The sequence below is a fragment of the Mustela putorius genome, unplaced genomic scaffold, assembly GCF_011764305.1.
Source record: "Mustela putorius furo isolate JIRA1106 unplaced genomic scaffold, ASM1176430v1.1 tig00003846_pilon_pilon_pilon, whole genome shotgun sequence".
Taxonomy (NCBI): Eukaryota; Metazoa; Chordata; class Mammalia; order Carnivora; family Mustelidae; genus Mustela; species Mustela putorius.
Genome location: NW_025421999.1, coordinates 22,737,037 through 22,761,100, shown reverse-complemented (window position 1 = coordinate 22,761,100; position 24,064 = coordinate 22,737,037). Strand labels below are relative to the sequence as shown.

Below are 24,064 nucleotides of genomic sequence, written 5' to 3'. Positions count from 1 at the left end.
GCAGAGGCTTAACCCACTGAGCCACCCAGGTGCCCCTGCTAAGTATTTTTAACTCACCTTTATTCCTATCCTTCTCTCTCTCTAATCTCTATTTTATTACTTTGTTGTTATTTTTCTATTATTGTTTTCTTTTCCCTACGTCTCAGGATAATGACTGTGATTACTTGTGCGCCTGGAAACCATCTCATTCTTTTTAGACCAGCTATGGAATTTGAGCTTTTTAAACCAGGGAGAGAAAATGAAGTATTACTATTTTAAAACATGCTTGTAGAAGGTGAGTTTAAGTAGGTGCTTAAATACTGGGATGAGACAGAAGCCTTTGATAAGTTGAACATCCATTTCTTTTGAGTGTATTCCTGCTACAAGAGAATTCTAACTCTGCAAAAACAATGAACAATAAACAAACTGTAACCAAAAAACAGCTCTTCCTGCCTTTATTCTTTTGCTAGAAGCTAAAAGCACCTGTTATTGATCCTGTTGTTGTTTTTATTGATAAAAATGAGGAATGAGAATAGTTTTGAGGAAGGACAGACACTCATGAGTTTCGAACAGCTGTGTAATTAAGACTTGTCAGTTTTTCTTGAGAGTTTGCTTATTTTGGTTTATTTATTCATCCTATGGTTCCTTCCCTGGTCAGCAATAGAACTGAGCCCCACTCAGTGCCAGGTACGCTGCTAGACGCTGGAGAAAAGAAGAATAACAATGCTGTGCAATTTCACTTGCTAAGTGCTTAATCTTTGTATCCCATTTATGTTTATTGCAGGACGAGTAGAAATAACCCATACTCTATAAAAGAATCTGATACCTAGGATTATATGGTTTTAAATGAGCAGAATGAATAGATGAAACAGATTATATGTCTCTAGGTCCATGAGTGCCATTCACATTATATGCCCCTTCCTCTGTCCTTGATGTGCTTATGGTCTCTTGGGGAACCTAAAGATGTAAACAAACTCTCACAATGCTGAGTAATTAGCCATCTAGTAGAGGGAGGTCCCCAGGCCCCTGATGGCAGAGCAGGAAGTCCATGATACCTACGGAAGGAGAGAGGAAATTTTGCAAGGGAAGATAATATTTCAGTAGTTCAGTGGGTTCCCAGTAGTTCTAGGAGTCAACTCTTAAGAACGACTTATTTTATTTTATTATGTTCATTAGTTTTAATGTAGTGTTCAATAATTCATTAGTTGCATATAACACCCTCTGCTCATCACAACATGTGCCCTCCATCACCCTGTTATCGCATCCCTCACCCCTCCTCCCCTCTGAAAACCTCAGTTTGTTTCCTGGGGTCCCCGGTCTCTCATGGTTCATCTTCCTCTCTGATTTCTCTTCCTTCAGTTTTCCCTTCCTTCCTCTATGGTTCCCTATGCTATTGGTTATGTTCCACACAGGAGTGAAACCATATGATAATTATCTTTCTCTGCTTGACTTACTTCACTTAGCATATTCCCATTACAGATAAAGGGCTGATATCCAAGATCTATAAAGAGCTTCTCAAAATCAGCATTCAAAAAACAAATAACGCAGTGAAAAAATAGGCAGAAGACATGAACTTCTCCAAAGAAGACATACAAATGACTAACAGACACATGAAAAAATGCTCAACATCACTAGCCATCAAGGAAATACAAATCAAAACCACAATGACATACCACATTACTCCAGTTAGAATGGCAAAAATTAACAAAACAGGCAACAACAAATGTTGTTAAGGATATGGAGAAGGGGGAACCCTCTTATACTGTTGGTAGGAATGCAGGCTGTTGCAGCCACTCTGGAAAACAGCATGGAGGTTCCACAAGATTTTAAAAATAGAGCTACCCTATGGCCCAGCAATTGCACTACCAGGTATTTACCCCAAAGATACAGATGCAGTGAAAAGAAAGTGCACATGCACCCCAATGTTCATAGCAGCAAGTCCATGATAGCCGAAATGTGGAAGGATGATTTAAAGTTTGTTGGTGGAGAGGATGGGAAAGAGCCCACACATAGCCAGAGGGCCTCCATAGAGACAAAAGTGTGAGCTATAATAGCATTTATAAGGGCATCTAGCATTTGAGGAACCTGAGCAGTGGTGTGCGGCTCCAAGAGGAGAGGTCTATACAGCCAGGATTCTGGCAACTTTCAGATACATTGTTTTATTATATTCTCATAACAAGCCTGGGAAGATCATTGTTGGTGTGGGGGATGAATGAAGGAAGTAATGTATTTATTAGCTGTCAGCATAATTTGAGGAAAGATTGTATAGACCCCTTTCTGCCACTCTGAGTTTTTTACTTTTTTACTCCCTGGGAGGTGATAATGCATACAGAGTTACTTGAAAAACTCAGTATGATGGGTCTATTGAAGTCTATGCAAACAAGTCATTTACTCTGTGGGAAATAGGAAAGTGTAACTGAAAATCACCTCATAAAGTAGTAAGGATTTATAAAGTATTTTTTTATTCGAAAATATGTTGGTTTGAAATTTAAATGGCAGTGTGGTCCAGAGCATCTTGTGTATCAAATTCTGTGAGCATACACATGTCCCAAGCCTCAACTTGGATACCTTCAAATCCCCAGTAATTGATGCCATGTGTAATTCCTGTGGTGTATTCAGCGTGAAGGGTTTGAAGAAATAGAGAAATAAAACTTTTGCGTGATCAATTCTGACTTGATAATGAGGTTGAATGAAAATTCTATTGGGCTTATAGATATCTTAAGATGCATATAGAATATAGTAGTGGAATGTAGAATAAACATTTATGTATTCTTTCTAAGGCTAAAAAAAGGGAAGAAATTTGGGCATTTCTTCTCAAAAGCTATTTGAAAATAATTTATTTCTACTAGTGGCAAAGTTACTAAGCCTTGTGATCTAAAGTGTTTCAGTGGAACTGGATCCTTCCTCCTATAGACATTGGCTTTCCATTTTTGATAGAAGGCATTTCTTTTTTTTTTTTTTAAAGATTTTATTTATTTATTTGACAGAGAGAAATTACAAGTACACTGAGAGGCAGGCAGAGAGGGAGAGAGAAGGAAGCAGGCTCCCTGCTGAGCAGAGAGCCCGATGCGGGACTCGATCCCAGGACCCTGAGATCATGACCTGAGCTGAAGGCAGCGGCTTAACCCACTGAGCCACCCAGGCGCCCGATAGAAGGCATTTCTTTCCAATTAAGTTTTGGTTATGAAATTATTCGCAGGTTATAAGTGGGAGTATTTCTGTCAAAACTATTGAAGTATTTTTTAAATTTCCCTAGATTTTCTGCTTTGCTATAGAACAACGGAACCCAAAGCAAGACTGTGTAAGAAAGATACAGGACAGTTTTATTTAGTTTCTGTTTGAATCAGCTGAACAGTTGGGTTAACAAGCTATGTGAACTACCCTTTTAGGTCGAACTAAATCCAGACATTTCAAGAAGTCAGAGAATGAGTTCATACATTTTTGTTTCACTTACTTAGTTTGTTAGTTGCTGTACTGGTTCATTATTTTCATTAATTAATTCAAAAAACTGTTATGGAATGTCTACACTTTGTTAGAAATTGTATACAACAAAAAAATCAAAAAAATAGGTGTTTTGCTTTGTTCTTAATTAAGAATTGGGCAAAGATTTTTCCTACTTTAGCTGTTTTACAGTTACCTGTAAAATGCTATTTTCCATCTATTTGAATGAGGCACATGGTATATAATTACTTAAGGGAAATGACTAACACATGTTATTGACTAAATTAATAAGTTGAACCATATGGAGTTGCCATATTTGACCATTTTGACCAAGGAAAGCAACAAGTTCGTATAGATCAATGTAATAAATGAATATTCATTATAAAATTAAATATTTTAAAATTTAATCCTTTTTCTAATAAGATTTTCAGAGTAGCTTTTACTAACAGTGAAACTAGGCAATGCAGCAATTACAGTATGTGTTCACATGCTTTTGATGGTTATTAAAGACATATGTTCATTGTTCTTAGTAAACAACTTAAAAATTATGCCTTTTTATCAATAAAGTAAAAACTTATGACAACATTTATGTCTATGTTATGCAGTAATATTGACAGTGCTTCATTTCAGAAAATTCTGAGCCTTTGAAATATTCAGTACACTTTTGAGAGTATGAACATTTTTGCTTTTGCTGTTTATCTAGTACAAGTGATTTTTCAGTGTACAGAATGTATGGCTTGGCATTTATATAGTTTATAGAGTTTGTATACATCCAAAAACTCAAAGAGGTGAATCTCTCTGATCAGGTTTTCAAAGGCAAGCTTCTTTCCACTTGAAAAATCTGTGGCCAAGGAGTGGCCATTCATAGGGTAAATACATCTTCTGTGTGGGTCAATCAAAAATCCAGCCAATTGCAGAATAAGAACCCACGTGAAAATCGGTGTATGTTAGAACTGTAAATACATTCCTTATTTCAAAGAAATATAAGAATTTATAACCTAGGCATGTTTATAACTCATGAAGTTTAATAGGTAAATCCAAGAAATCCAGATTTGTTTATTGTTATGATCGGACATCAATACTCTTTCCCCATGTGCATGTCACTTAATATTCAAATAAGTTTGTTAGGTCATTTTTAAAAAGTTAGTATTAATAATGTAGCTCATCGCCAACAAACTGAAAAATTAGACTTCGAATTTCCTTTGGGAAGTATCATTCAACAAACACAAATTGTATTCCATCAAAAAATACTAATTAAAGCCTTATTTTTTCCCTTGGGTTTTATAAAATAATTTAATGATTGCAAAAAATAAAATCACAATACTAGTTAAGAAAAAGTTAATTTTTTTTACATTTTTTGGTTTTTAGTGTTTTCTATAAAGCATATTTGCTGAAGTGTTTGTGCTCATTAGTGGGGTTCAAATTGACATTTTTCACATGGTTTGAGTTTGGTGAGAGGATGAAATAACAAAAACTATAAATGCTTAATGATCTGGTTTTATTTACCTGTGACATTTTTCAAAGCTGTCTTTATGTCCTCCTGGCTTACAGACAGTGAGACACAGCTCCGAAGAGACATGGTTTTCTGCCAGAGTCTTGTGGCCACCGTGTGTGCCTTCTCTGAGCAACTTATGGCAGCATTAAACCAGATGTTTGACAACAGCAAAGACAATGAGATGGACACGGGGGAAGCCAGCAGAAGGTGGCTGGACCAGATAGCAAATGCGGGTGTTCTATTTCACTTTCAGTCACTCCTGTCGCCAAACCTGGTAAGGAATCCCAGTGCCTCCCACAGGAACATACATTGTAACACATTCCCAAATAAGAAGTGGTTATTCATTATGTGTTAGAAGTCGGTCAGCTACTTGAAAAGAATGTATTTTGCTATGAGCAGATACGGTTGGGTAAGTAGAAGGTATTCCTTCTTTCCTGACTTTTATTTATTCTCCAGCTTCTGAAAGCTGAGAAAGCCTCCATCTGTTACTAATTCCTGTATCCCTAAGCACAAACTCAGAAAGATCATCAGAGGGAAGAGGGTCTTTCTGCTGTGGTTCCTTATTTCCAGGCCAGAAGAAACAGCCCGCCGTGAAACCCAACTCCCACTGAGGTTGATGTCAGGAACGTGCTTGATAGACAAGATCGGACAACCTGTCTGCTGTACTGTCTGACAGTCTGTTTAAAATTTGCTATGTTCAACGATTTTATTTCTTTTCTTGGTAGGCATGTTTGTCCTGTTAAATCTAAGAATATCCCGTATTTACATATCCATTTCCCACAGTGCCTATGAAGAAAGTATCTCAAAGTATCTGATAAATAAAAGTTGTCTTTTAAGATATTTTTTCGGGCGCCTGGGTGGCTCAGTGGGTTAAGCCTCTGCCTTCAGCTCAGGTCATGATCTCAGGGTTCTGGGATCGAGTCCCACATCGGGCTCTCTGCTCAGCGGGGAACCTGCTTCCTCCTCTCTCTCTCTCTCTCCGCCTGCCTCTCTACCTATTTGTGATCTCTGTCTGTCAAATAAATAAAATTTAAAAAAAAAAAGTTTAAAAAAAAAAAAGATATTTTTTCTGTGGTTCTGATAGTTGTCACGATGTTTAAAGGCAAATATGTTCACTCGTGTATAAACTTAAGGTACTCCTTAAATAGAATCATGATTTTAAACATGAGATGCTGTGTCACCCATTAAATTACACATAGAACATGTGGCTACCAAGTAATGGTTGAGTTTTTAAGCAGATGTATGTGACTTTATATATCAAAATGCTTTTCTGCAAAGGTAAGGAAGTTCACCTCCATGTACTTCAGAGAAATTGCTTTTTAAGGTTTTACTTACTTATTTGACAGAGAAAGAGACAGCGAGAGAGGGAACATAAGCAGGAAGAATGGGAGACAGAGAAGCAGGCCTCCCACTGAGCAGGGAGTCCCATGCGGGGGCTCAATGCAGGGTTTGATCCCAGGACTTTGGGATCATGAACTGAGCTGAAGGTAGACACTTAATGACTGAGCACCCAGGCATCCTGAAACAGATTCTTTTGAAAAGACTCTTATGTATCCCATGTGGGTGATCAGTTTCTTATTTGGCTAATAAAACTACGAAAGGTTTAACTAATAAAACTTTTGAAATAAGGCACTTTGGAAAAAGTTTAAAAATTTTAAAAATATATTAATTAATCATTCCTTACCAAATAGAAATTACATGAGATAGGAAGACCACATAACACATGGTAGCATGAAGTGCCTGTTGAATGAGTGAATGAATGTGGCTTCATTCCTATTCGACTCCTGCCTTAAAACCTTCATTGTTTAATCAACCGCTGGTAGATTTAAACTTAATTTTGTTTGAAATCCCAAGGAATGGGAGAAAATATTTGTAAGTTATATATCTGATAAGTGACTTATATCCATACTCTCAAAAGAATTCTTAAAACTTCAAACAGTAGAAAGACAATTCAATTAAAAAGACTCCTGGGGCACCTGGATGGCTCAGTGGGTTAGAGCCTCTGCCTTCTGCTCAGGTCATGATCCCAGGATCCTGGGATCGAGCCCCACATTAGGTTCTCTACTCAGCAGGGAGCCTGCTTCCCCCTCTCTATCTGCCTGCCTTTCTTCCTACTTGTGGTCTCTGTCAAATAAATAAATAAAATCTTAAAAAATAAAAGACTCCTACAGAAATAATCAATGGAGTAATTAAAGGGTATACAGATGGGAGACATGAGAACCACTCAATTCAGTCAAGTGCTGAAAACAACATTGTGAAAACAAAAACAAAACAGAAGCACTTATGAAAAATGGGCAAATAGAATGGAATATTATTTGGCAATAAAAAGGAACGAAGGAATGCTTTAACAGATGGATTAATCTTGAAAACATTCTAAGTGAAAGAAGTCAAATCTGAATGATTCCATTTATATGCAATGTCCACAACAAGGTAATTCAGAGAGACAGGAAGTGGAGTAGCAATTGACTAAGGCTGAGGGGGTTTGGAGGGAAAGGGGAATGGGAATGACTTCCAGTGGATGTAGGGTTTCATTTTTTGGGTGATGAAAATGTTTTAAAATGGAATGTGCGGTGTCTGGGTGACTCAGTTGGTTAAGCAACTGCCTTCGGCTCAGATCACAATCCTGGAGTCCCAGGATTGAGTCCCACATCAGGCTCCCTGCTCAGTGGGGATTCTGCTTCTATCTCTGACCCTCTCTGCTCTCATGCTCTCTCTCTCAAATAATAAATAATAAATAAATAAATCTTTATTTATTTATTTATTTAAAGATTTTATTTATTTATTTGACAGAGAGAGATCACAAGTTGGCAGAGAAGCAAGCAGAGAGAGAGAGAGGAGGAAGCAGGCTCCTTGCCAAGCAGAGAGCCTGATGCGGGACTTGATCCCAGGACCCTGAGATCATGACCTGAGCCGAAGACAGAGGCTTAACCCACTGAGCCACCCAAGTGCCCCTAAAATCTTTTCAAAAAGTTAAAAAATAAAATAGAATGTTATGATGATTGCACAACCTTGTGAATATACACCCCTAGCAATGGGATTGTATACTTTGGGTAAATTGCTTGATACGTAAATGACATCTCAATAAAGCTGTTAAGAAATTTAAAAAAGAATGGGCAAACATATTCAGATATCCTTGGAATACTGGAAATGTAGCTGTATGCCCTATGATTGTTCAACTCTGTATTTTAGGATCTAAAAGCTTATAGATAATAAAGTTTATAGACTTATCAATAAACATACAAAATATGGAAAAAAAAGCACACAAAGGATTTGAATAGTATTTCTCCAAAGAAAATATAAAATGGCCACAAAGCACATGTAAAGGTGATCAACATCGTTAGTCCTTGGGGAAATGCAACTTAAAACTTCAATGAGATATATGACACTTGTGAGGGGGATAGCTGTCATCCAAAAGACAATCACAAGTGTTGGTAAGGAGAAATTGTAACCCTTTCATACATTGCAGGTGGGAATGTAAAATAGGGCAGCCATTTCTTAAAATTTCATATATATATTTTTTAATTTGAATATGGTTGACATACAATGTGACGTTAGTTTCAGATATACAACATAGTGATTCAACTTTTCTATATGTTATGCTATGCTCACAAGTGTAGCTACCATCTGTCACCACACAACACCATTACAGTATCATTAATTACGTTCCCTGTGCTGTGCTTTCTATTTATTTATTTTTCCTTATGCTGTGCCTTTTATTCCCATGACTTACTCATTCCACAGCTGGAAGCCTGCATCTCCCACTCCCTTTTATCCATTTTGCCCATCCTTCCCTTTGGCAACTGTCAGTTCATTGTGGTATTTATAAATCTGATTCTGTCTTTTGTTTGTTTAATCATTTGTTTTGTTCTTTAGATTCCACATCAGAGTGAATTCATATGGTATTTGTCTTCCTCATTCTGACTTATTTCACCTAGCATTATACCCTCTAGATCCATCCATGTTGTCACAAATGGCGAGATCTCATCTTTTTTATGGCTGAGTAATATTCGTGTGTGTATGAGTGAAGTAAGCCAGTTGCAAAATACCACATATTATCTGGGTCCATTATTATGTTATGTGTGAAACAGGCAAACTTCAGAGATTAAAAGTAGACTAATGCTGGGGCTAAGGACTGGGGCTTGCCTAAATCCTTGCCTGGGGCTAAGGACTAGGGAAAAGGATGTGGGGAGTAAATGCTAATGGTATGGAGTTCCTTTGTAGGGTGGTACAAATGTTATAAAATTAGATTATGGTGATAGTTGCACAACTCTGTGAATTTACTAAAAACTGCTATGCTATGCACTGTAAATAGCGAATCTTATAATATGTGAATTAGATCTCTAGAAACTGTTTTTTTCTTAGTCTTTTGAAACCCATAACTTCATTTAAAGAGTTGATAAAAAATCCAAAGTTTGCTTTAAAAAAAAAAAGACAAAGAAACCTGTATTTTTCTTCTGCCTTTGTAACAAGTGCATAAAAGCCTCATACTATTGTGAAGGGTTCTCTGGGAGCTGCAGGCACCAGCAGTGTGTATGTCCCTGAACTCTGACCACAGTGTGTTATCACTTTAGCCACATATGCTGAAGCATCATGGCTTGCACTATAGGAATCAGCGGCCGACCTGTTTGGGTCATTTCTTCCTTGTGTGTATTCCTCTTAACTGGGAAAATGCTGATTCTTCAGTCCTGTCGTTCTGATTCTAAATTCATGGCATACTCTTTCTACTTCAAAGGACTTTAAAAAATAAGTTCGCTACACATTTATCCAGCACTTACTGTATACCATACATCACAATAGTACCAAACCAAGGGACAAAGGTGATCATTCTCTAAACTTTTTGGTTTCCATGCTATAGATCTTTGGGATCTGGAGTTGCCTTGCTGATCCATACAATGGATGTTCTTTACTATCTCCTTCACGCTCTGTTCATGCTGCCTGAAAAATATGGCTATAAGCTTACAGCAACTTTTAAAAATGCATATAGAGTGGTGCACCTAGGCACCTCTGTTGGTTAAGCATCCAAGTCTTGATCTCAGTTCAGGTCTTATCTCAGAGTCATGAGTCCAAGCCCTGTATTGGACTCCACACTGGGGTTGGAGTTTTGTTTTTTTTTTTAAAGTGTATAAATCATGTTAAAAATCATTATTTAAAAGGATCATTGATATTCTTAAGAAAACAAATGTTTAAAAGATAAGCTGTACATGATAAAGCTAATAATTCTTTCATCATGCACATAACTGCTAATAGGAAAACCAGAATATATACTACAAAAATGATATTGTTGAGACATACACTGAACTTGTTACCATATCTGGCCCTTACTTGCCTCAGCTGTAAATAGTATGCTATTAGAATGAAAGCAGTGATTAAAACAAACCAAACTGCATAGTCACAAGATTTTAGATTAAGGCCCTATAAAGGCAAGGAAGATAAAAACGATTCTTGTCCCCAAGACTCTTGGAAGAAAAATCATTGCATACATGCAAATTACTTTTATTATTGTAAAACAGGTTGGCAACTATGTACTGTAACTTTTCAATAAAATGATATTCTTGCTTTTTAGCTCTTACATTTTTTTAAGATTATAGAAGTTTAGAGGCAGATAGATGTTAATTGTGTACACACTTACTAGTAAATGTTAAAAATCAGTATGGTTTGAATATAGCTACAAAATAGACTGAAAAGTTGTATAAACCATTTAGATAATCTAGAAAAGGAAGAATCTAAAACTATAAAAGAGACTTATAACTTGAGGGATTTGTGGATTTCATTTTAGGCAGTAAATTCTTAGGTAAGTGCTGGTAATTTGGGTTGCATGTAAACAAAACACAAGTGAAGCTCCTTAAGTTCTGGTGATGTGATGTGATGTGATGTTATGTTCTATCCTATACAATTCTACCATATCATGTATTATTTCCTTTTCCTTCAGACAGATGAACAAGCCATGCTAGAAGATACACTGGTTGCGCTATTTGATTTGGAAAAAGTTTCTTTTTACTTTAAACCATCAGAAGAGGAACCACTGGTTGCAAGTAAGTAGTTAAATGGTTCACAGGTGTTTCATAGAATATTTTTGGCATTAAACAACAACATATGGTGTAACTTTGATATTAATATATTTGATATATTGTTAAAATTATTTTAAACAAAATATTATATTTTGGGTAAAATAACTAATCACCAATTGGGGGACTGATAGAAAATATATATAATTTAAATCCATAGGTAATAGTAAACTCTATTTTTATCTATTATTTTGGCCTCCAAAAGTTTTCTTGAGTGTGTGCATCAAAATTTTGTGCTAGTCAAGATTTTTTTTCCTAAAATAAAATATATAAATGACAAAGTTTACCATTTAACCAATTTTCAGTGTACAATTTAGTGGCATTAATTACCTTCACAATGTTGTACAACCTTTTCCACCACCAATCTCCAAAACTTTTTCATCCTTGAAGAGAAACCCCATACTCATTACAGAATAACTTCCCATTCTTCCTCCACCAGTCCATGGTAACCTCTGTTCTGCCTTCTGTCTCTATGCAGGTGCCTAGAGTACTTTACATAAGAGAGATCATAGAATATTTGTCCTTTGTGCTGCTTTTTTCATGTCAATTTTTTAAAATAAAAGGACTTCCCTAATATTTCTGGCTCTATTATTGGATAAACTCAATGGCTTCCAAGACTTTTATGCAAATATTTAACAATTATATAGCAAAACTGACTGAATTGAGTTTCCTTCCTTATTCCAGTTGATCCTATAGAGAATGTATTAGCAGGAAATGAATACAAGTAGTTAGAGCCAAGGAGAAAGAGAAGAAATATAAGTTATGTTCACATTGTATAAATTTAGATCTAAACCAGCCAAGAAAGACATAATTATTTGATTTGGTCATAATGGATAAAATTAATAATTCAGAAGGTACAAACATATATTCTACATTTTTCCTAGTTTAGCAATGAAAATTATCCATCATTACATCTGAGTGTCAAATTTTAACATGTATAAATACAATTATATTAACTGTCTTGATTCATTTATTCATCGTGTATGGTTTCCAGGATGGCAAAACCATTCCTGTCTTGCTGTCCTATCTCCAGCACCCAGGAGAGTGCCTGGAATGAAAAAGACAATTTTTTTTTCCCAAGGAAATTAATGAACAAATATTAATTAAGTATATACAATCAGTAGGCAAATGGTTTTACAGTTATAAAAATGGAAGGAAAAACAGATGTAAGGGATAAAGGAGAGAATTTCAACAGAACAGAGTTGTAACTAATGTTGCAAAGAAGTTACTTGATGAGTGGAATTGAAGAATTGAAAAGTATCCCTTCAATTTTGCTGTTTGCCATCATTAAGTGTCACAAATGAAATATATTAGAAGCATATATTCAGAGAAATAACAATACTTAGGCTTTAATCTCTATATCTTCGCTGCAAGTTATCATCATATATCTACCATTTCAACATTATCATGAATAGGTTTAAAATGTATCTATCAATGCAAAAAATCTTGAACAGTTTGTTGTTTTTCTGTTTCTTGTTTTTTCATCGGGGTGAGGGTATATATTACATAAGGTAGAAGATGTGAGTTTCTTCAGGGCTGGGAAAGGTTCTTCTTTATTTTCATATTTCTAATATGAAGAATGATAAATAGGGACCCAATAAACATTTGTTTAAATCATTAAACATTTAATCTGATTTAAGAGCAATAAGCATTGATTCATTCATCAAAAATTTCTTAAATGCCTACTTATGCTCAACCGCTAATCTAGGTGTTAGATAAGTAGAGCACTAAGCAAACATATCCCTTTTGGAGCTGGTATTCAAGTTGGGGGAGATAAATAATAAGCAACATAAGTAAGTTAATCTGATCATAAGCTAGAAGACAATAATATGAATGTATAAGAGGAAATAGAAGAGAACAAAGGATAACAATGCAGGGGCAAGTGGGAGGTTGCAAATATTTAACAAGCTAGGAAAGCCTTACCAAAAAGAACACCCAACTTTTATATCAACGTGGATGGAACTGGAAGAGATTATGCTGAGTGAAATAAGTCAAGCAGAGAGAGGCAATTATCATATGGTTTCACTTACTTGTGGAGCATAACAAATAACACGGAGGACATGGGGAGATGGAGAGGAGAAGTGAGTTGGGGGAAATCAGAGGGGGAGATGAACCATGAGAGACTATGGACTCTGAAAAGCAATCTGAGGGTTTTGAAATGGCGGGGGTAGGAGGTTGGGGGAGCCTGGTGGTGGGTATTATGGAAAGCATGTATTGCATGGAGCATTGGGTGTGGTGCATAAACAATGAATTCTGTTACACTGAAAAGAAATTAAATTTAAAAAAAAATTGGGGTGAGGAGGAGGAGAAGACCTAAAGGGGTGGAAGAGTGTTTGGAAGAGGGGTGTTCCACACTGTGAGGTGGAAACAGGTGTGGTATGCTCTCAGGATAGCAAGGTGTCCTGTGTGACTGGGGAGTTATGGGTGAGGAGAAAGAGTAAGGGATGAGAACAGAGAGGAGGCCAGATCATTGAAAGAACTTGACCTTTATAACTAAGCCACAGAGCAGAGGGATGACCTGATCTGGTGTACATACTGAAGACTGCCTCTGACTGCCGTGTTGACTAGAGCATTGTTGGGGTCAAGGACAGAAGCAGAGCAACCAATTAGGAAGCTACTTCAGTGACCCAGGTTGAAAGATGACAGTGACTTGACCTTGGGGGTAGCTGTGGGGATGGTAAAAGTTCATTCTGTATGTATTAAATTTTGAAGGTAGAGAGAATAGAATTTTATTAGAGTTTCATCTTCACGGATAAATTAGAGAGAATGAGAACATGAATTACAATGTTAAGGATTCAGGTTATATTCAAGGGAGAACTTGGCAAGGGGGACTAATTGATAAGGATAATATTATTTAAACAGGTTGTATGGATCTTCTGTGCACATGTATAAAAGAGAACATATTTATATTTACTTTAATAATGTAGGCATAGGGATGCCTGGGTGGCTCAGTTGGTTGGACGACTGCCTTCGGCTCAGGTCATGATCCCGGAATCCCAGGATCGAATCCCACATCGGGCTCCCAGCTCCATGGGGAGTCTGCTTCTCCCTCTGACCTTCTCCTCGCTCATGCTCTCTCTCACTGTCTCTCTCTCTCAAATAAATAAATAAAATCTTTAAAAAAAAATAATGTAGGCATAATTTTGCCAAAGGCAGAGAAACTCTATTTTCACAATATAACTTGTCTTTTCTTTTTAATTTTGTTTGAGGAGTCACGAACTCACAGGAGTACTGTTTTCCATTGTCCAAATATGACACTACTGGTGAATGGTCTGTTGAACAAGCAGGCAAGGGATCCACGTTATAAGCTCAAGAAAATAATTTACGTATTGCATAGCTACCATGAGACCTTTAACTTCAGTACATTGAAAAATATAATAAACATTAAAGATAAAATAATTAAGGCCATGTAATTAATATCAATATGTAAATGCGCATGTATCTGTGACTAACATAAAAATTCTTACATATTTTTAAGTATTTCCACAAAGGATAACCTGAAAACAGGATAATCTGAAAACAGATTCCCTAGTGAAAGGTCACTTCCAATGCTACATTATTAGATATTCCAAGCAAGTTACTAATAGTGATGACAGCAGTATAGTTATCCTTTTAAGTTGATTCAGGAAAGAAGAGAATTTTTCAATACCCAAGTGTCATCACATCTTATTTAAGTGGTGGAAGGAAACTAGAGCTTTATTATTAATTGCATGTGATTTGATCTTTCTGTAAGCTTAGAAGCAAAGAAGTCAGATCTGACAAATTTATTAATTCATATCACTGTAGTGAAGATTCCTTTGGCTGTGTGTCTTAGAGGGAAGGACCACAGGTGGAGGCATGAAAATATAAAAAGAACACTGATTTTGAAGATAAGGAACTTGAGTTCCAACTCTGTGCTCTTCTCATCTACAAACATGAGAGTACACGCTTTCCCACACTCATGGGACTTAAATAAGATAATGTATTCAAAAGTCTCCGGCATTATGTGAGGTTTGTGGTAGTATTCAGTAAATACTTGAATCAATCCTCCTTACTTTATTACTCTGTGTTATTTTTCAAAAGCTGTATTTAGCATTTCTCATAGTCATATTTTTGCATTAAAAAATAATGAGATTCTGAAGAAATGCGGCATGCCAAGCAGGTAGAACTTAATTGTCTGGATTTAAGACATTTTATTTTCTGTGAAGAAATAATTACTAAGTACATACACCATACCAAACTAAATTCTGAAGTTATAGTAGTGACTAAGTAAACACCCTGCTTTTGCAACTTAGAAACTAGTGGAGACACAAAGTGGTCAATGTAACCCTTTACTGTCTAGGGAAAGTAAGATCTTTCCTATGCCATATTATGTGCTTAGGGAAGGCAGAGTGAGCTAAATGATTAGGTTGTATAAAACTAAATATATTTTATGGACAGTCTTCATGTTTTTGGAGAATAATATGATAGCAGACCCCCCCCCTTTATGGTGATACTGGCAATTTTACTGTAATAACTAAGGGAATTAATATTTTTTGAGCTTCCACTCTTTTCTTATGGAAAACCCATTGTGCCTGAAACTGCGGATGTCATGGTGAATAGGACAGGCATGTCCCTATCTTCAGGAAGCTCACAACCTACTTGGGAGAAAACAAATGAGGAATCAACGACAAAGGTGATTAGGATTATGCTGACTAAATCCTATGCAGGAAATAAGCAATGCATAATGAATAAGGGTAAGGTGGTGACCTTTTAAGGGGTCCACAAGGAAGGGTTCTCAGCAGAAGTAGCTTTTATGCTGAAATCCAAAGGGTCAGCAAGACCCAACCCTGCGGAGAGTCAAGGAAGAACAATTTAGGTAAAGGGAACCGACTACTTCTTAGAGACTTACCTTCAAACTCATGGGCCCACTCAGTGATGGAGGGCCATGCTTACAGGGATGGGATGTTGAAACTCCTCTGCAGAATGAATCTCTCTGTAAGGTGGAACCAGAGAACTTTTCCTCATGCGATAATGTTTTTGAAGGCTTTAATCTTTACGCAGTCCTAATAATGGAGTTTGTTTTTCATAGCATATGAATTTCCACAAATAAAAGGCAACAATTGTCAGCTCCACGTTATTGTGCGTTTTTATAAGTATGCCAATTACTTTGAGAGAAAGTCTTCATTCTTTCACTCTTAGATTTAACTTCATTTTAAATTTAATATGCTTGATAATGTTGGGTCATTTTCAGTTCCTTAGGTCCTAGTAGACCATCTTTATATGTTCTTTGTTAGTCCTACAATGTGGAACTCCAACTGCTACATTATTATTTTCCTTTCAAAAACATTATCCATTTGATAACAGAGATTGGCCACTTTGGTATCAAAAAGTAAAGAAATGGAATTTTAAAAATTGAAATATAAATGAAAGATATTGCATGAAAAAGGGAACTAAAAGATACAAATAGTTATGTACACATCAGGATTTTCTTCAGTGTCCATATCCTTTATCTTTATTATAGAGCCAGGGAAAAATGGGATTTTCCCAATCATTAAAATCCAGTTAATTTCCAACTCTTCAACTGAGAATGTGTTTCTCTTTCCTAAATCCAAATCCTTCATACCTCCCTGACTTGTAGATGTTAATACAATACCTTTGCTATTGACAGACCTAATTAGCTACATTTAATAAGAAACCTGGAATCTCTGCTCATTAATGAGTTTAAATAATCTATCAATCAATAAATAATCAATTATTTAAACTTGAACTCTGCTTTTACAAATAATTTTATTTAAGAAGCAGGTTAGAATTAATAAAAATAGAGTTAAGAACATGTATTAAATGTCTACTATATTTTTGCCTTAATTTTTAACTGGTTAATATAAATATACTAGCTTTTTAAGAAGATTCTGCATTCTTTTTTTAGTGAACTGGATATTATTTGTCATGGATAAATGACATAAAGTGAAAAGAATTTGTGATAGCACTGTGAAATACTCCTACAGCATTGTAGCTTCTCGGGTTGGTTGCTTCTTGGGGTTTGGGTTTTTTTATTTTTTATTTTTTTGGGTGATTAAATTTAGGATCTTTGTGAAAACAAGGAATTTCGACAGATAATTTCTAATGACTGCAGAGCATCAACGGAGGTAATACACTTTTGATCTGGTGCTCAGAGAATGGAACTTGGAAAACCCATGTTAATTTTGGTAATGGTTGCTATGTACCCAATTTCTTGTACACTACTTAGAAATCGTACCCCAAGGACTCATTTTGACTAAAATATGAATGAGGCAGATGCCCTGGGAGATTCTGATTCCAAACCATGTGTAACTAAACTTCTCATTTAGTTAAGTGAGACATCTGGAGTGTCAAAGTATAACAAAGTTTCCTATTGTAGAATTTTATATACAGCAAAGTAATAAATCTGTTGCTTTAGCTGATAGGAATCTGATTTAACACTTTTCCACTGAACAGAAAGTTTGCCTAACCTGAAGGTGACAAACATGGGTACTTTTAATGTATAAGTTTCTAGTGATTTTCAAGATTTTTTAAAAAGTTAGCAAATGTACTTTATAAAATATCCTGATTTTTGGAAGTAATGTAACATTAAATGTCATTTTAGATATTCCTCTTACGTATCAAGTAGAGGGAAGCCGGCAGGCTCTGAAGGTTTACTTCTACATTGATAGTTACCATTTTGAACAACTGCCTCAACGTTTGAAAAATGGAGGAGGGTTTAAAATTCACCCCGTTCTTTTTGCACAAGGTAACCTGTTTTCTTTTTTTATACATGTACTTAAATTATTTTATCTCTTGATTTTTTAAAAATATATGTAATTGTTATCATCATGGGGATTTTTTTTCCATTAATTCAAAAATTCCTTCATAGTATCTAGGTAATATGTTTACTTCTGGGAATGTTTATTAAGAAAACATTAAGATAAGGTTTAAAGGTTTATTAAGTAGGACTGTAACTGTATTTATAATGGGGAAGCATGACCTGAGTGGTTGAAATAGTAAAGATAAATTAATTTGGCCTGGGGCACCTGGGTGGCTCAGTGGGTTAAAGCCTCTGCCTTCGGCTCAGGTCATGATCCTGGGGTCCTGGGATCGAGCCTCACATCGGGCTCTTTGTTCGGCAGGGAGCCTGCTTCCCTTCCTCTCTCTGCCTGCCTCTTTGCCTACTTGTGATCTATCTGCCAAATAAATAAATAAAATCTTTAAAAAAAAAGATAAATTGGGTCGCCTGGGTGGCTCAGTGGGTTGAGGCCTCTGCTGTCGGCTCGGGTCGTGATCCCGGGGTCCTGGGATCGAGCCCCACATCGGGCTCTCTGCTCAGCAGGGAGCCTGCTTCCTCCTCTCTCTCTGCCTGCCTCTCTGCCTACTTGTGATCTCTGTCAAATAAATAAATAAAATCTTTTAAAAAAAAAGATAAATTAATTTGGCTTAAATAAATTATGGGAAAGTCATTAAAATTATGTGGTTAAAGATATTTTACTAGATAGAAAAAATTTGACAATATACACATGCAGGTTACAAGAAAGAATTTCTGTTATAGATAATGCAATCCATTATCTTAAATATACTTAACGTACACAAAGTGTTTTCGGGATCATTGGGTGATTAAATTGATGATTTTTTTATTGTTTGAGTTTTCCTGTATTGTGCCATTTTTGGTTAGTAAAAATAGATTCCTTTTGTAAATAAAAAAATTTTGTTTTGGCAAATGAACAATGAATTTTAATGCAATAGAAGAAATTGAGTTTAACATGGATAGGAAGATTCTTGTGGTGAACTGGTTTCCAAGGGAAGGTCCTGGATCTTTTTTATTTCTGGAGTCACAAAAGCAGCCTCAAGCTGATCAAAAGTCCGGATTATTCTAGTGTAGTTTCTTCTGGTCTATGATTTCTTTCTTTCTTTTTATTTTTTTAACTCATGCTGTGGTCACAAGATTATATCAATTTCTCTGAGCAATTCCACGGAGCATTTCATATTTTTTTCTGTGGAGTTTTCAAGAACTGCATTGGTTTTGCTGTGGAATTTTTATATTCTAATAAAAAAATGAGAAGAGTAGAGGAATAAAATCAATCTCTGTAACTGAAGAACAGACAGGCATATGAAATCCAAATCCACTGCCAAGTGAAAATGCTTATACCATATGCATATTATTATAATTCTAAAAGATAAATTTCCCTTCCTTCGATTGACATGTCTTAAAAACAATGACTACCTCAGATATTTGTAAGAATACATTTTGGGAGAAGAAAATGTCAGGTGCAGAGATCTTAGGAATTATTAGAAATTATTTTCATTTTTCTTTGCAGGACTCTTGTAGGCTCCATATAGGTAATACAAGATTCTATAAAGGAATGGAAAAAAAAAAAAAGAAAAAGAAAAGAAAACAGCAAAAATAGACCTTTGGAGCTATGTTAGGAGAAGAGTTTAGCCTAAAATATGTTAAAAGCCATTACACAGAGAGATAGTTTTAGAAGACCAAAAAGGATGCTGGTCTGGAATATTAACTTTTATAGGGTTTAGCCAGAGTTTACGGTTATTAAAGATTCTTCACTTCCTTTCCTTTATTCCCCTTTTTAAAAATTCTGTCTTTGCAATCATGACTGAGATGACAGATGGCATTCTGCATCTTTTCCAAAAAAATTATTACATTTGTGACACATCAGCCATAAATAGCTAAATATTCATACCCAGCAGCAAATGTTCATAGGAAAAGGAAGAGTATTTTCCAAATAACCTCTATGTTATAATTGTGGCTAAAGCTAATTTTAAAAAAATCCCTAACTGTATATTATTTTAATGAATACAGTATCAGTTTATCAATGTAAAGAAAAACTGTTAGATAACATTAGGTTTTAATAGTCACACAGCAATAAAATATGAAAAGGTGACAACAGAAAGATTTTCGCAGTTGAGGTCACAAAGAGGGAAAGATGACTGGGAAACAGCTTGTCTCATTAGCACCATGGCAGTGATAAGGCTGCTTCCATAGAGGGGTTGCGGAAGTTCCTCTGCACTTACCAGACTCCCAGGAGGATTCATTATTACTCACTCTTACTATTCTTCAGATTGAGAGAAGCCCAGAAAAGTGAGCCTTAGCTGGAGTAGAGATTACCATCTGGTAACTGAACATGGTGGTAAATGAAGAGACTCCAAATGGTGTCTATTCTGGAGATGAACATTTACTCAAAGGGTTTCATGACTCTGATGGCTCCCTCCCTGGGGAGATCATCTAGAAGAAGCACGGTAAGGGGGCAAGTCATAGTCTGTGCTGCCACACATCTCCCTTCTTATGTACTTGTTGTAAATCAGCCTTGCTCTCAGCCTGAAACTTCCGGTCTCAGTGGCATGACTAAAACCTACATTCCCAAGGAGCATGATCCTCCTGTTTATTCTGTCCTTCTCAAGACAGGGTTGCTGCTTTGTCCATTTGCCATCAAATTTGGAAAGGGAAGTACCAAGAGGAACCTGAGTGGATTCACTGTGTGTCAAACCTGTTCCTTCCTGCCCTCATAATGTAACAATAGTCCTACTTCCTTATGATGACCAGGGTCCACTATCCTTGCCAAGAAGGTGATGACCCTCCCTAAGTGCCTTGGCACAGGGACCTCCAGTGCCCCCATGGCAACAATATCTTACGTTCAGAGGGACCCCTGCCTCGTCTCCTAGGGAATGTGTGCCTCTTCGGTGATCAGTACCTTTTAAACCTGTAGAGCCAGAATTTCAGGGATGGAAAACACACATCCCCAAGTGAGGCACTGGGACTGATATTGTTTTAGGTTCTTAGAGCTGCCATAACAAACTACCACAAACTGGGTGGCTTAAAACAACAGAAATGTATCCTATCATCATTCTGGAGGCTAAAAATCTGAAATCAAGATGCCTAAAGGCTATGTGCTCCCTTGGAAGGCTCCAAGGATGAATCCTTCCTTACCTTCTAGCTTCTGGTGCTTTTCTGCAGTCCTTGGCATTCCTTGGCTTGTGACAATGTAATTATAGTCTCTGCTTCTGTCTTCACATGACCTTCCTCCCGCTGTGTGTCCATCTCTGTATCTCTGTCCAGATTTCCCTCTTTTTAGGATAACAGAAGTCCTTGGATTTGGGCCCACCCTACTCCAGTTTGACCTCATTTTAAGTTGATGTCTCTGCAAAGACCCTGTATAAAACCTAAGTCACATTTGTACCCACCCGAGGTTAGGACATTTGTTAGATCTTTTTGGAGGACACAATTCAGTCCTCAACACAGGTTAAGCAGGGGTCTTTCTGGCTTCCACCCTTGGTTCCTGGACCCATGTATTCTACCCATTAGGGATGTGGCATCATTAAAGGTATTTGATTTTAGTTGTACTGTTTCCTCAAATATGGCATCTCTTCTTTGTCAAGTATTAAGCACCTGTTCCCTGGGTCTCTTATGGTGGTTTTCCTTACACTAACTAGGACGTGCAATGTGGTCCTTTGTCCACAAACACACTTTTGTGTATATTTGTTTTTCAGCACTTATGAAAAAAGCTGGCCCCACAAATGATAAATTCTAACTCTTGTTTTTTTATGAGCTGTCTTTTCATTTTCAGAGAATAATTAAAATTGACCAGGAACTTGAGCATTTTCTCTTCTATTATCTTTTTAATTTTTTTTAAAATCCCAGTATAGGGCATTTTCTCTTTTAAACAGAAGGGAACAGTTTGTGATAAACATTGCCATTTTCTAAGGTTCCTTCATTTGAGAAATTATTTTTCATTTTGAGTTTTTGCAAAATTCTATGTTCTTTAAAAGATGAAGCCCTTGGTTTTCCCATGGGGTTTTATACAGTATTTGAAATTAAATAGCTTTTTAAAAAAGAAGGAGCAGTTCCCAGAATTGAGATTTCCTAAATGTTAGCGTCAGTCTACGAACACATGAACCCACCCCTCTTCAAAAGACAGAACCTTTCCCACATACGGGTCATGTTGGGATTGATAAAGCTTGTTTTCATCACAGAAATTATGACCACTTCTGAATTCTGACCAGTCGTGACCAGTGCAGACGTCTTGTTTTATTTAACCATTTAAGTGTCTCCATGCTATCAGTAAAGAGTATTAGTTGATTGAAACTCCTCTTAAAATTATTCTTCAGATATTCTATATTTTTTCTGATCAATCCCTTTCTTGGAAAAACCTTGAAATGGTATTTTGATTAAGAGGAAATGCAACTCATTTTCAGTCCTAGAATAATTTAACCTTTACTTTCCTCTAGTAGTCATTGTTTTGTTTTGTTTTGTTTTGTTTTTTTCACTGACTACCTACATTTGTTGGGGTGATTTATTCCCTCAAATTCAAAATTGGTAGAAAGAAAACAAGCAAAGAAATTCATCGTATTTTCAATATTGCTTTTAATTAAATACTATTAAATATTTATGCAACCAATAATGTCAATACTACTTTTTTTTTTAAAGATTTTATTTATTTATTTGACAGAGAGAGATCACAAGTAGGTAGAGAGGCAGGCAGAGAGAGAGAGGGAAGCAGGCTCCCTGCTGAGCAGAGAGCCCGATGCGGGACTCGATCCCAGGACCCTGAGATCATGACCCTAGCCGAAGGCAGCGGCTTAACCCACTGAGCCACCCAGGTGCCCCTGTCAATACTACTTTTATCTGAATAAAGATATTATCTGGATGATAATATCTATCCTTTGGATGATATTATCTGGATGAGAAATAAGGAAACTAGACAAGAAAATGCCGAGAGCCAAACTTGGAAATTTGGACATTATATATTTTAACTTACTTTAACTCAGTGTAGAAATTGAATTTGGTGGAATATTTTCCCACTTTCTAAGATCAGGAATGTTGTTCTCTTTCCTCTTCTTTGCCACACAGTTTACTTTTAAATATAGAACTCATCTTTCATGTTTTTGTTCATTTCCTCACAGCCCAACACATGTACCATAACATTTTGCTGATTGTTAGATGTTTCCCCATTTAAAAAAATTTCTATGTAATTTGTATTTTAATTGTTGTTAATTTGGAAATATTGTCAAGGAATGTCATAAAAATGTCAGTTTGTTTTTGTATGGCAACAAGCTTTTAGAGCAGGACTGAATATTCTGGCCAAAACTGAGTCAACAAGACTTTTATAAAAATTAGACCCTAGGTGTTTTCCTGTCTGTCCCCACCCAACCCCCACCCCACCCCTCACCCCGGATTTCCCTGTAGCTCCTTCCTAGTATTTATCTGGTCTTTATGATTTTAAATTACAAACTGAAGTATCTTTGTATGGACCCTCCTCTTTAGTTCCCAGAACTTCCTGTTTGGCTAAGCAGACGTACGCATATTCTTTATCTCCTAGAAATTGAATTAGATAATGCCTGTAGGGCATTGGGCATGTATGAAACACACTCAATAAATGGAAAGAATATCATGGGTCTCTTAATGCTGTTATTTGATTTAATTATTTCCCAAGAATCATAATTAGTAGGTACTCTTATTTTTCATTTCACAAATGAGGAACCTGAAGACCCTGGATTTTAATTAACATGCTTAAGGAGTGGAAGTGGTGGTTTTACTCCAGTGCAAGGACTTTCATTATTAGCTTTACAACTATTAAGAGGAATTCACATTGAAGGATGACTATTGATACACTGTATCCTCTGAATATTTGCCTCTCACAAATAACAGCTCATTAATGGAAGTGAATGTAGCATTTATTTGAGGATTGTTTTATCAGGAAGAATTCCTTTTGTTTCTTGTATGTATTCAGGACCAAAAGCTTGCTAAACCAGTTGCAAATATTCTAATTAATGCAGAAGTCATAAGGAATAAACAAACAATCCTTGAAACAAACCCACAAATTTGATATCATGTACTGAAGTAAATGTAGTAAGCATCTTTCTAATTTTCCATAATGTTTTTCTCAATTATAAGCCAATGCCATTTTTTTATTTCAAATTTGGCAATACTCTAAAAGGTTGTTTGTTTCTTCAGTGCTATAGAAATCTGACTAGTTAAGAAAGCAGCACAACAAATATTAGTAATGAGCTTGCGATAAGCACTGGGTGCTTTTATGTAAGTGATGAATCACCAAATTCTACTCCTGAAACCACTATACGTTAACTAACTGGAATTTAAATAAAA

General features: G+C 36.2%; 1 protein-coding gene across 5 annotated transcripts in view; it reads left to right on the top strand.

Annotated features, from left to right (window-relative positions):
- Positions 1 to 24,064, top strand: part of PREX2 (phosphatidylinositol-3,4,5-trisphosphate dependent Rac exchange factor 2) — a 347,111-nt gene that overhangs the window by 199,559 nt on the left and 123,488 nt on the right. For all 5 annotated transcript variants that reach the window (XM_045063234.1, XM_045063231.1, XM_045063230.1 and 2 more), the window contains 3 exons: positions 4,972 to 5,189; positions 10,845 to 10,947; positions 17,564 to 17,707. In XM_045063234.1, coding sequence (XP_044919169.1) covers positions 4,972 to 5,189; positions 10,845 to 10,947; positions 17,564 to 17,707 — 465 coding nt within the window. The remainder of the gene's footprint in view (positions 1 to 4,971; positions 5,190 to 10,844; positions 10,948 to 17,563; positions 17,708 to 24,064) is intronic.